This window comes from Haliotis cracherodii, unplaced genomic scaffold (assembly GCF_022045235.1).
Source record: "Haliotis cracherodii isolate W230 unplaced genomic scaffold, xgHalCrac1.p SCAF_5, whole genome shotgun sequence".
Classification (NCBI taxonomy): Eukaryota; Metazoa; Mollusca; class Gastropoda; order Lepetellida; family Haliotidae; genus Haliotis; species Haliotis cracherodii.
Window position 1 is genome coordinate 63,069,456 of NW_027266308.1, and position 12,793 is coordinate 63,082,248.

Sequence of the window (12,793 nt, forward strand, 5' to 3'; positions counted from 1 at the left end):
AAGTTGAGCGGAATGTAAAATCATCAGTTATAACTGAAACATTGGCGAAACATTGGCGAAGCAGTCACGTCAAACATTAGTTTACCAATGCTAGCATTTTCAGGGCTGTGTCAGTGATCCAACATACCTGAACTTGTTGTGGTACCAGAGAATGGAAGGTTCTGGGTTGCCTGTGATAACACACTTCAAAATGATGTCCACACCAAGGGACAGTTCTTCCTTCTTTGGGCGCTTCAGCTCCACCACTGCTGTCTCCGCAATCCCTGTAAGGAAGAATAAATATACTTAGAGATAGCTCACAATAACAGTGGATGTTATGTACACTCATCGGAGTGTTTTACTTACGCAAACATTTGTTTGGATTACGAAATAAAATAAGAAATCGTTGCTGCAAAGGAGAAGATAGGGTGGACTGTTATTGCTGGATGATGGTAGTGACAGTCTCATTGGGAGAAATTTGTAGTCCATATTTGTGTTCTCTCTCCAAATATATCAATATTACTAAACCATTAGTATGAAATGAGCTAGTTGTAAAACTCATGATGTCTTCATAATCGTCATGGGTTTTATACGATAAACATGGAGATTTTATTGTAAGGTTAAATGAACAATGTGAATCATTATGGAAATGAATCATATCATGACCAGTTGAAATATTGTCGGAATCGGCATTTTACGGAGCAACATAAAATCAATAGTGATGGCAATAAAGAGAATCAAGAGGAAGGATGTGTGGATTCAAGATTCAGCAACCATGATTTTTTTTTTTAAAGAAGTCTTGACAAGGACGACATTGTGTCTGCTCGTTGTGCCACACCTGGCACAGATCATTTGTGCTATATGCAGATGTCGGACCTTTAACCCCTGCCAGCTCAATATGAAAACATCAAACAACACCAGTCTTGTTTCCGAATGACAGGATAGGATTTGACACAATGCCACATAACCAAGTACCACCAGGCTTTGAAACTCCCTGCTGATTTTGAGTATGTGCCAGAATTTCCGACCATCTTTCAAATCGCTCGAGCCACAAGTCTATACAATAGAGACCAAGCCTAATCTCCTCCTGAGACGTACATCTTAACTTCAATTATCAATTACATCTCCCACAGAATAATGCTGTAATTTCTCTTTCATACTCTAGCAATGGCCAAGCCTGACCGTGAATACATCTAGAATACTTTGGCAGTCAAACATGGACTTGGATGTGAAGGTGTCGTCTGCTCGTCAATGGAAGTCGTTATACTGTGTGATTAGTTTATATGAATGCCCCTCATCTTGTTAACCCTTCTCTGTAGGTGCTATCTATAGGCAAGCCTACCAAACAATTGGGGAAACGTATTGAAGTGTACGACTGACTCATCTCCAACACCATCAGATACCAATGGTTTTACGTATCAGAAGACCCTCACTACAAAGAAACTGTCATATCAATTTCAAAATTGGTAATTATTAACGAGTTACCAACAAAGCCATGCCTCAGTGTACCATAACCTGAACGTCATGGCAACCCTCTTTGTACGCAACCAGTGTTTTCCCTACACAGTATACCAGTCAACCATCCTCAGGCTAAAGGATACCCTAGAACCCTCTACTCGTGTGTTGGTCTTCTTCACCTGTGGAACTTTCAGCCAGTTTACCAATTAGAGGTCAGAATACTTGTTTACTCTTTGCTACGGTTCAGAGAGTTGAAATACACTCCCAGTCAGTGGAAAATGAGCTTTAAGTTTCAACAGTTAGAGAAAATAACCCTTGGCAATGTTTGTTTATTTTGACTGTGGACTGTAATAAAACTGTCAATTTCAACCCATCAGAAATCAATTACTGTCACTGTGTATGAAAACTTTGAGATCGTGTTACAATCATCTACATATTGTTGAAAACAGTGGGAATTAAGGCATCATATCACTTACGAGTTCAAATATGATTTATATACCTCCCACAGGTTATGCCCCTAAAAGCTATCATATCTGCCACAAACAATTTCAAATACCAGTACCTCACACAGTGCCTATTCTAAACTTTAATACCTAGGCAATTTAAAGTAACAAATTTTCTTAATCTACCATAATCAGATTGGTGAAGTCCTGTCGGTGACTACAAAGCATCCTATATGGGTGTTGCTATCTGACAGAGCTCAATGTACAGTGCAGGATTAGCGACTTTCACAGGAAGTCGGCCTCCTGCAGAGCTCAAAATAACCACCAACATTCTGTGTGGGGACATCACCTTCATATGTGTAATGACAAACAAACCCAAAACGTTGATGTTGTAAATGAAAGAAAAATAGTCATTATAACCCAAACCACTGTATCTCTTACAAATTCGGTAACTTGCAACTTCCTGTTACAGCTCTGGTTACCATGGAGCTGTAGGTACCAACAGACACCTAAAGTCTTACATTCCTACTGGTTCCTCCATGAAGGAAAAAAATTAACAACTTTTTTTACACGAGTCAAACATACTGAAAATGTAAATGAGGGTTTATTTGTCATAGAACCCCGTAGAGTCATGCCACTGCAATGTGGTTAGAGTTACCTCCCCTTGTCTTGTACACAGATCCTTCTGCCAGTGGTGATAAGTGACAGGTCAAAATAAGAAACCCAAATTTTTCTCCATGCTCCAATGTCCCCAAATTATAACAAGTCCCCATATTGTAGCATTTTGAATGTTTTATTTTGTTTGTTTGTTGTTTAACACCACACTCAGCATGATTTGATGCACTTCGCGATGTAAGACCCGTTTTATCACAATAAAGATCACGGTTATAAATCAGATTGTCTTGACGTGGCGCCGCCTTTTTGTTATAAGCAATTGCAAGCGATACGAGAGGTTGAATCTGATTGGTTCATAGGAGAAACATAGGGACATAAATCGTAATACCCACTGGTGGCGCTATGACTGAGAACTGGAATCCAGACAAATTTGGTAAAGGTGGAAATTGGACTTTTAAAGTCAGTTAACTTCCTTGCCTCAGGAAGATGGCTATATGATGGCGGTCTGTAAATAATCAAGTCTGGACCCAACAATACAGTGATTGACATCATGAGCATCAATCCATACAATTGGTATACGATGACAGGCATCAACCAAATCAGCGAGCCTGACCACCCAATCCCGTTAGTCGCCTCTTACGACAAGCATAGTTGGCATTAAAGGAAAGCATGGGTTGCTGAAGATTAGAATGAGTAGAGCACCATGACTTAAATTACAGTATCGAAATAGGGACATTTTAAAAACATAGTGGGACTTGAACCCAGAAAGTGCCCTCACAAACCAACAACTGGAATCCCACATATCCTTCGTTGTCTTTGAAGCATCACACACTGGCAATCTTTTCAGCCAGTTTTGCAGACATGTTCCAAAACAATTTACATTATTTGAAAAAGGTGATAAAAATATTCTCCCAATCATTGCAAGTTGGCACACCTCTGGGAAATATGCGGAGTTGTTCATCTTGCCATGATGGCTCCACAATGAGGTGGCTAATTCCAGGGAGCCATCAGCAAGATTTATACCTAATAGAGACTCCATTCATTTACACAAGCAGAGAATTAGGGTGAGGAGACTTGACACAATCCCCAAACTTCTAATCGTAAAATCCCTGATCCACCACAGGAGGGATAAGAATAGAAAGACAGATCTCATTTGTCAAGGAACAAGGCTGCCTTCAATTCACGATGTAATTGGCAATATCAAACCAAAATGAAACTAATCGCAAAGAACTTGGAACATTTACCCTGTAAATATCAACTGGATCATTAATCAATGAAATATATCATTAGCCTACTTAACGTAGTAGAAGAGCCATCTCCAAGAAATAGCTTGCGGTATAGGTTCATTTCCGTTTACTTAAAGACTTTCAGCAAGCATCAACAGTGAGAAAGCAACATCTACACTTTTCAGTCAATTGTCAGTCGTCACAGTTCTTCTCACGTATACAGCAACCAACACACATATCGGGGTATGATGACATACAAGATCAGCCAGTCAGGCTGCAGTTGGTTTCCATTCATCCACACATGCAAATTAAAAGATAACAGATTAACAAATAACAGATTAACAGATTAACAGATTAACAAATAACAGATAACATATAACACGCATCACATTACAGTCACCATTTAATTTTCAAGGCTTGGTCCAGTTCCTTTGTCACAGCAAATCATTTTTTGTTTTCTAATTGGCATGCAAAACTGTAACTTTGCATATTATATTTAAAATTAATAGCTCATTAGTCTTTTCACAGACAAGGAAATTATTTCATCCACTTCGCAATAACATAAAACAGCATGGCTAGTGCACCTGTATGCTTCCCATTATTATAAAACTGACCCTCGCAAAATACATCACCCTACCCGTCACATTTGAAGTGGAGTTAAACTTGGGCTGTAAGGGAAATGTTGACACCTCATTGTAGACATTTAACCCTGAAACTGAAGCTTCTTGGCTTTACCTTCATCCCCCGAACAGCTCCTGGTGACCCTGCCAAATACCAGGCAAATTGTGGTTGCCTTGAATCTGTCCTGGCTGACATAATATGCAAGATTTCCATCAAAATTGGGAAAATGATGTCATAAATACTGAGTTATGATCTTTGTGCAGTACAAAGGTTTGTCTGGCTAATATCAGCTTCAGGAGTCTCGTACAGCCTGCAGTCCCATAACTATTAAACGAGAGATTAATCTAAGACAAATAATTCATTGTTGGCCTGAGTCACGAAATACATTTTTTTTCATCATGACGAACATGAGAATGATATTCTCCTTTTCTGGTTGACACATGATGACATCATCCATCCCAGGTAGCACCATTCAAAGGGAGGTAATCATCTCACAGCATTAAACCTCTTAGAAATGCCACAGTTCATCTCATCCTCACACAAAACGCTGGCAAATCAAGATAGATATGTCATATTGAAAACTGATATTTGATGCGACAAACATCCAACTTCTAATTAATCATTTCGATAAATATTGAAAAAAACATTTTGTTTTAGATGTAACAGAAAATATTTTAACATCAGGAATTCAACATGTGTTTATCTTAACTTCGATTTTCAGTTTAAACTGTGCCAGACTCCTACCTGTATCATATCATTGCTGGAACCTACCTACCTAATAATGCCATCCTTCAAAACAATCCTCACTACAAATAAATGGTTATTGTCATTCTGAAGATATGCTTGCTTTTTAACATTTACTTGTCACCATTCCAAAAAAAGCAACTGTATTACAGAAAAGAATAAGGGCAAAAGTGAGCGTGGCTCACTAATACCCCCGACCTGCCTAGTGTGTCAGTAGTTTCAAATTAAATAATGCATAGGGTTAGGGTTTGAAAAATTCATTTAAAAAAATGGAAAATTAATAAAAACATTTTATTCCTTTTGACTGCACCCCTCCATATGACACAGATTATATGTAGTAAGTTTGAGATGAATCCACTGAATAGTTTAAGAGAAATCGCGCAGACAAAGTTTTCGGACGGACAGATGGACGGACGGACGGACTGAACCTTGGTTTAACTATATATAATAATTCTTGCATAAATAGGTTCAAGACAGTAAACATCTACATATCAAAATTCAAAGAGTCAGTACCAGAAGAAGAAAAATTCTTGACTATCCCCTAAAACAATTTCCATTGGGCAGAAATGGCCAAAAAGCGATAAAATGATATGAATGGATCACTGAAAATCAGTGATGACACCAGGTGTTCACAAGCATGAAAAGCATGTCCTGCTACTCGGGTACAACATCTTTAAAGTATGCATTGTTATGAAGCACTAATTTTCTAACTCAACAATTATTTAAGACAAGTTATTGAAAAAATGTGGAGTGTCCTCTAGCTTGGTAAACACTCTAATTCTAGTTCTCATCTAAAAGGCCTTCTGTTGGCAGTGTTGATGAAGTGGGGAGTATAACCTGCAAACTTATCGGGTAATCTTCCCCCAATTGTTGGCGAGACAAGGGGGAGATTTACGAAGTGTGAAACAAACAGACAGCAACCAGAGCCTGCAGATCGTATCACACCCCGGTGCACCATATCTACAACCCATACAGGAGGCTGCACTGCACTGGGACTAGCATCAAATAAATCACATCAACTTTACACTTGTAACAAGATTGTTTACACATTTCATTGCAATTCGACTCTAATTCTATGGTCTTTAAATTTTTCACCTTTTCTCATACTAAAAACAAACAATAGCATTTTGTTAAGTATTCTGTTATATAAAGACGAAGTGTCTAAAATAACTAGTTTTACAACTTGTATCTCTTGTGTAGTCATGTGGAAAATATCATCTCTCATGTTTTCACATCTAATGTTATTCTTAAATCTTCCTAATGTGTTATCATTGATAATATGCAGCAACCGTAATACTTAATAACAAATTCATCACATCTAAATTCAGAGATATTCCAGATTTAAAAACAGAATTTCAAAAGCAGGACTACATTAGTAGCAAGTAATTATGCAATCTGGCTCTTCCAATCCTGTTTAATGGCTGATGGAGTCTTGACTGTAAGCAACTATTTTGATAGGCTGTAGCTTAAAGTCAAAGACCTCCCACAGCAGTGCCATAACAACTCGTATCCACTTTCAGTCTCTGTGACAGATTTATCTGGTTATCACCGTATTTCCACCATAACACCACAATGATTTATTCATTTAATCACACAGGAAAACTATTTCAGCTCCGAGCATCAACAAAGTGAACAGTGTGTTTGGAGAAAATATTTGAGGATCAAAATATTAACTTCAAGAAATATTGACAAGTCACCACTAAATTTGATGGATGGGATGATTACAGTTTAATACAATATTGCTTTAATTTGTGAAAGTGGATGAATTCGATCTAAATTTTGCAACTTAATTACAATGGTTTTTTCTAATTATTCAAATGTATGAATGACCATGAATAAACATAGTCGTCCTATTTGATTGAATATTATGTTGAAACATTGTCAGAAATTAATCTTTTAAAACCTTCAACATAGAAACTAATCCTTGCCGGTTAGGTTAGCAAACTGTGAATCTAAAGAACTCATTACTCAAAGGGGTTTTGTCAATCAATGCTTAATCACATGTCAAATTTGATAAATTCAGTATTGTGTCAAATTGTCAGTTGACAGATGTGACAATGCAAGAACTTTCACAGAAAATGTGAAACGCAATCAAATGGCCATTTGCCCAACATGATAATAGTTTGCTGGAGATATTCATTTTCTGGTGAATGGCCGAAGACACAGCACCGAGAGGCTGATTACAACAGGTAATCGTACCACAGGAAAAGACATTTATAAGACTACCTGTGATTTATGAGGCCGAATCAGAGAATCTGGTTGAGGAGGACTAAGGATGATATCCATTGTCACAATTTCAAAATCTCTCGAATCATAATGAAGCTTATTGTTAATTGGGAAAAGTTTTGGGTCGTTTTGTAAGCTATTAGAAAGGACAGTTGATGATTAAAGGGTGTATTCTAGCTGCAGTAAACAAGCCATAAAGAGACTGCGTGAGTCAGCAAACAGCATATCAGCCAGAGTCAGGTGTAGAGAGGGTAATGGAATACCCCCATTGTCATACACGCCATTAGCCTCTATCTGGTGCTTACTCCAGGAAATTACGCTCTGTGCTGAAGCGTTGGTGCCAACAATAAAATTTGCCACTCTCAGGCTCATAAAAATATTATGGAGCAAAATGAGCTGTGATAGGGTCTACAGCTGTATGCAGCAAATGATATAACACTGTAATACTTGGCCATTAAACGCATAAAATATTTTCTATGCCATTGAATCCACTCAAAGATGCTCGGGATGATTTATTACCGCTGGGTTTTTTTCAACCTGTCATTTGGCTACAACTAACAAGGTGAATGCAATTCTACATCAAATTGGAGGCTTGTCGGTGATACAATCAAAGGACTCAACAAAAACTGCTAACGCTCCAGCATTTCTATTGAATTTCAAACCATAAGATGTCTATTTGTTAAAACTAAAATCGCCACCTTTGCCAGTAACTCTCCTACTTAATGGCAGTTTTATGTGCCAACAGCAGGGAAGTGTCAGTGTTATGAAAGAGTAAGAAGGGAAAACATAGCAGGGCTTCCGACAGAAAGGCAAGAAATTCTACTTTATGGTTTAATCGGCAGGATAATCTTCTCATAACCAGCACTCTATTGTTCCATTACTGTTAACTTTAATTTTGCGTCATAATCATGTTGACTCATAATTTCTACTTTTTCCTCCAAATGATCATAAAATTTGAATTGTTGCAATGAAAGTAGTATCAGATCAGATGCACACAAGCCCATCCATTATCATTATATTCAAGGGTTAGATTATTTTTCCACAGCAATAAAAAAAATTTTGACGTTGGCCATAAATCACACAAAAGTATATTATGAGATATTAATACGACATTAAAAGTTAGCTAATGTAATTAGCAACAGATCATAACTGTCCAAGATGGCCGACACTGGCGTGTGTCAGATGTGGCTTACCTATGCAAGAGGAAACCTGTGCTATGTAGTGATTGCCTAGGAAAACCTGACATACAATTGAAGGTGACAGTGTATTATCTACTGTATCTGTTTCTGCCTTTGAACTCTTCTCTCCTGTGGCGTAGGAGCACTGTAGCAAATTTCGAAAGTAAAATCTTATCAGTTAATCGGAATGAAGAAAACTCAGCCTGACTTTGTACAAATAGACTATTTACTTTTCATGTTCTCATCTGTTTCGTTGTGAAAGTAGATATGAGAGGCGCTTCATCATGATCTAGGAGAAATCCTATTACCTTCGTTATCACTTTGCGAAACAGTCGTGATGTGTAAAATGATACTTGAACAATTGATACATATGATTGCCTACATCCTTTGAATATTTTCAAACAAAATATAGTTCATCATGGTTTAGATCTTCCTCCTCCTGTCTTCACCTTCCCTATTGCCAACCGCTTTCTGTCCTAACATCCCATCTGTTTTCTTCTGGATCCCCATCCCAATCTCCCTGCCAGTTCTCTAGCTCCCCAATTCCTACCCCCTCCAGATGAGCACCCTTCCATATCTGATAAAACCCCTCCAAACATCAATATCCAGATCCTATACCCTGCCAGTTCTCTAGCTCCCCAATTCCTACCCCCTCCATATGAGAACCCTTCCATACCTGATAAAACCCCTCCAAACATCAATATCCAGATCCCATACCCTACCAGTTCTCTAGCTCCCCAATTCCTACCCCCTCCAGATGAGCACCCTTCCATATCTGATAAAACCCTTCCAAACATCAATATCCAGATCCCATACCCTACCAGTTCTCTAGCTCACCAATTCCTACCCCCTCCAGATGAGCACCCTTCCATATCTGATAAAACCCCTCCAAACATCAATATCCAGATCCCATACCCTGCCAGTTCTCTGTTTCCAAATTCCTCACCACTCCCTGTCCATGATGCACTGTCCATGATGCACTCACCCCACATCTTCCATATCTGCACATCTCCCCATCTATTACCATCTAGACCTCCATCACCCCCTTGCCACCTGCAGCATAACAAGGTTTGACCACAGCTATGCAGACCAGTGTTCAACATCTCTCCCTCCCAAATCCTGTCAAGAGCCATCGCCATCTACAAGTCCACCTTAACAGTTCCAGATGGATCTTGTTCTTGTGGTCAAGATTATGTTCCATCTCTGTCAAGACTTATTTCAGTTCCATGAGATAGGCCAACATTCTTACATTCTGTTCTAAGTAAGCTACTTTTAATCATGAAGAGAACATCACAGACAGATCTGAGGAGCATACAGGCTGAAGTACCACTCAGTTCAAGAATTAGTCTACAACCCCAGGATTATTACGCTGGATAAGAAAATTATACTTCATTTACTCCTTGACATTCTTGCTAGATAACAAGTTTTTTTACAAGTCTTGAAATGTGATCAGATATCAACCCCATTTTAAACCAATTCCATATTAGCAAAAATATTAACTAAATAACTATAATTCACAACTTTTCCTTGTATAAGGAATGCTGGGACATTCCCACCTTCATTTATGTTTTGTACCCATTATGGTTCCCCAGTTGACAGGCTTTCCAGAAGAGAAATGACCATTTTCCATTGGCGCTAAGGGTCTACCACCCCTGCTACTGATGTATATGTAATTGGACAGAAGTAGTAATCTCTCAGACCATGCATTACAGCCTCAGCAAGACTGCTTTATAGATTCCAGCTACAATTTCTCCTGGGCAGTCCAGATTTCATAAACCCTACAGCAAATGAAGATTAAATGTAGTTTTTATTTGGTGTCATTCCCGGCAATGATTCCCTTGAACTCTTGTTCTGAAAATGTGCATATTTACTGTGAGAGGTATGAGTTGCTGACAGAGAAATGACCGCAAGGATCAAAATGCATCCAGCATATACAGATCCCATTCCCATGAATTTAACATTAAAGGGAAATAACAACTCCAGACCTCCTATAAAATACGGAATATATTCCCTCCACCTTCCCTTCCAGTAATAACAGAACAAAATCATATCCATACATACTTTATGGCAATTTTATATGATTTCTTCTTTGAATCCTTGATTTAGTACAAGTTGATGTGACTTCAAGACATAAACTCACATCAATGCGCCCCATAGACAATGCATTAGAGCTACTACTAATCTCGGACACTATTGTGCCATTTGAACAGTCATACCTTCAATTTAGATAGTCATCAATTCCATGTTCCCAACAAGCTTCAGGGATTACACAATGCTTTAATTAATTGGTGTCTGCCATAAACTGGCTGCCATCATCCGTTACAAGGACCTCCCAGGTTCCCTCTGTCCTCCAAGCACTACAGAACCAATCTGATTCATCTCTGGACACAGATGACTGAACAAAGCTCCATCTCAAATAAGGCTTCACTTTCAAAAAGCCACCTCTTTGATACAAATCCCTCTTCCATTTTCTGCTTTTCCCAGCTTTACAAAAGACACGATGGAATCATTTTCCCCCCAATATAAATACATGAAAGCCTGTTTTACAGTGATAATAGAAAATGTGAAATTTATGGCCCATTTTTACTGCTATGCTCCATCAGTTCTGGACTAGGGGAAGAGAAGGATCTCAGTGGTCAGGGACCAGAACTGTCATGGATGAACAACCTTCACAGGCAAGGGGGAGGTCACTGGATTACCACCCTTCAAAAACCACCACTCAACCAATTGACACTTGTTGTAATATCTTGACATTTCTTTTTGTGTCCCCCATTTAAGAAATCAGAACTTGCCCCTACTAACACTTGAATGATGACAATTTTGATCAAGGTCTGATGTCTGCATTCATAGGTAGTACCAGGGCACTGAGAGTCTTTTGATATGGCCGATGTGATCCAAGAAAGGGAGGTACCAGACAGAGGTAATGTCCATCTGCCACTCCATCTGATGGGGTTGACACTACTCAGACAAGATTTAATCACTTCGCACTTTTGTTAACACAAACTCCTACAGAAAGGACACAATGGGACATATCTTTCTCATTTCTGTCTCCTGCCCATACAGGAACTCCGACTGATCAGCTATTAAATTTAGTCATTTTGATCATTTCGATGCAAGGACGAAACAAAAACTTGATTAATTCCATTATCCTGAATTTATTTTGCACTATTTCTATATATCTTCAAGATGATTGATTTGTGGCGGCAGCATGATCTATCACAACAGTGGATCATTACAAATTGCCATTTATACCGGGACCCAAAAAATCATTACAACTTTATCAGCGACAATCAGTTTTCAGTTTGACTGAGTTTATGTATTATTTTATTGAGCACAAACTGATTTAATGAGAACTGAAGTATTTTCTTAATTGTCATGTGATTATGTGCCTAGGACCAATAAATCACAGAGATCGATACTGGTGTAGCTGTACGGTTGCAGAGGCAGGTCACTTGATACACTGATAGGTCCCCCAAATCAATGAAGCCTCCCTCTACCATTCATCTCTGATCTGGTCCAGACAAAGATATGGCAGTACCACAGCCACTGAAGAACACAAGGGAATAGTCTTATTTAATTTGGGGGATCAGTTTGCCCATCAATTAGCATTGGGATTTACCAGCAACAAAATTTCTCCATCTAAGGCACTCCAATTCCTTGAAATCGCAGCATTTAATCTCACTTACCATAGAAAATTGAATTGAGGCCAACTCATATGACAGTTAATAGCCAAGGATATTTTTCAAATACATAATTGTAAAATTGATAGTTCTTATATTGGTCCAAAATAAATAAATTTCTATTCAAAAATTCTGAACCAAGTCACATATCCTGATTATTATTGCACAATTAGCATATCTAACCGGATTCCTTTATCTGAATCACAATGAGACACGCTGTGGTAGCATGTAGGTTTCTCTCCCCATTATATACCATCGTGTGATGATAAACAACAGAGAAAAGCCAATAAATACAGTTGGCATGAACCTGTAGGATACTCCTGCAAATGACTATTTATTTTCCTTCACATTTATGTTCAACAAGTTTGGCGGCCATCTTGATGTAACTTCCTTCCAGATGTGAGAAGGTGATAAGGGTGGCTAACATGGCCGCTGGTCAGATGGTCATGAGGCTGAACTATTCAACATGGCTGAAACATCTGTGGAATGGCCTGAGATGGCCAGTCTACAAGATTGATGGCATCTTGCAAGTCTGTAGCTACTACTAGACAAATGTTATCAATTACATCCCAACATGTGCTTGGGGCAGGAATCGCTCCAAGAGGAAAGCATTTGCTTGATAA

At 38.6% G+C, this 12,793-nt stretch overlaps 1 protein-coding gene across 1 annotated transcript in view; it reads right to left on the reverse strand.

Moving 5' to 3' along the window:
• The window catches only part of LOC139442764 (inactive tyrosine-protein kinase 7-like), a 136,396-nt gene that overhangs the window by 80,530 nt on the left and 43,073 nt on the right, over positions 1-12,793 (reverse strand). Inside the window, exon 3 of the mRNA XM_071223658.1 lies at positions 128-263. Coding sequence (XP_071079759.1) covers positions 128-263 — 136 coding nt within the window. The remainder of the gene's footprint in view (positions 1-127; positions 264-12,793) is intronic.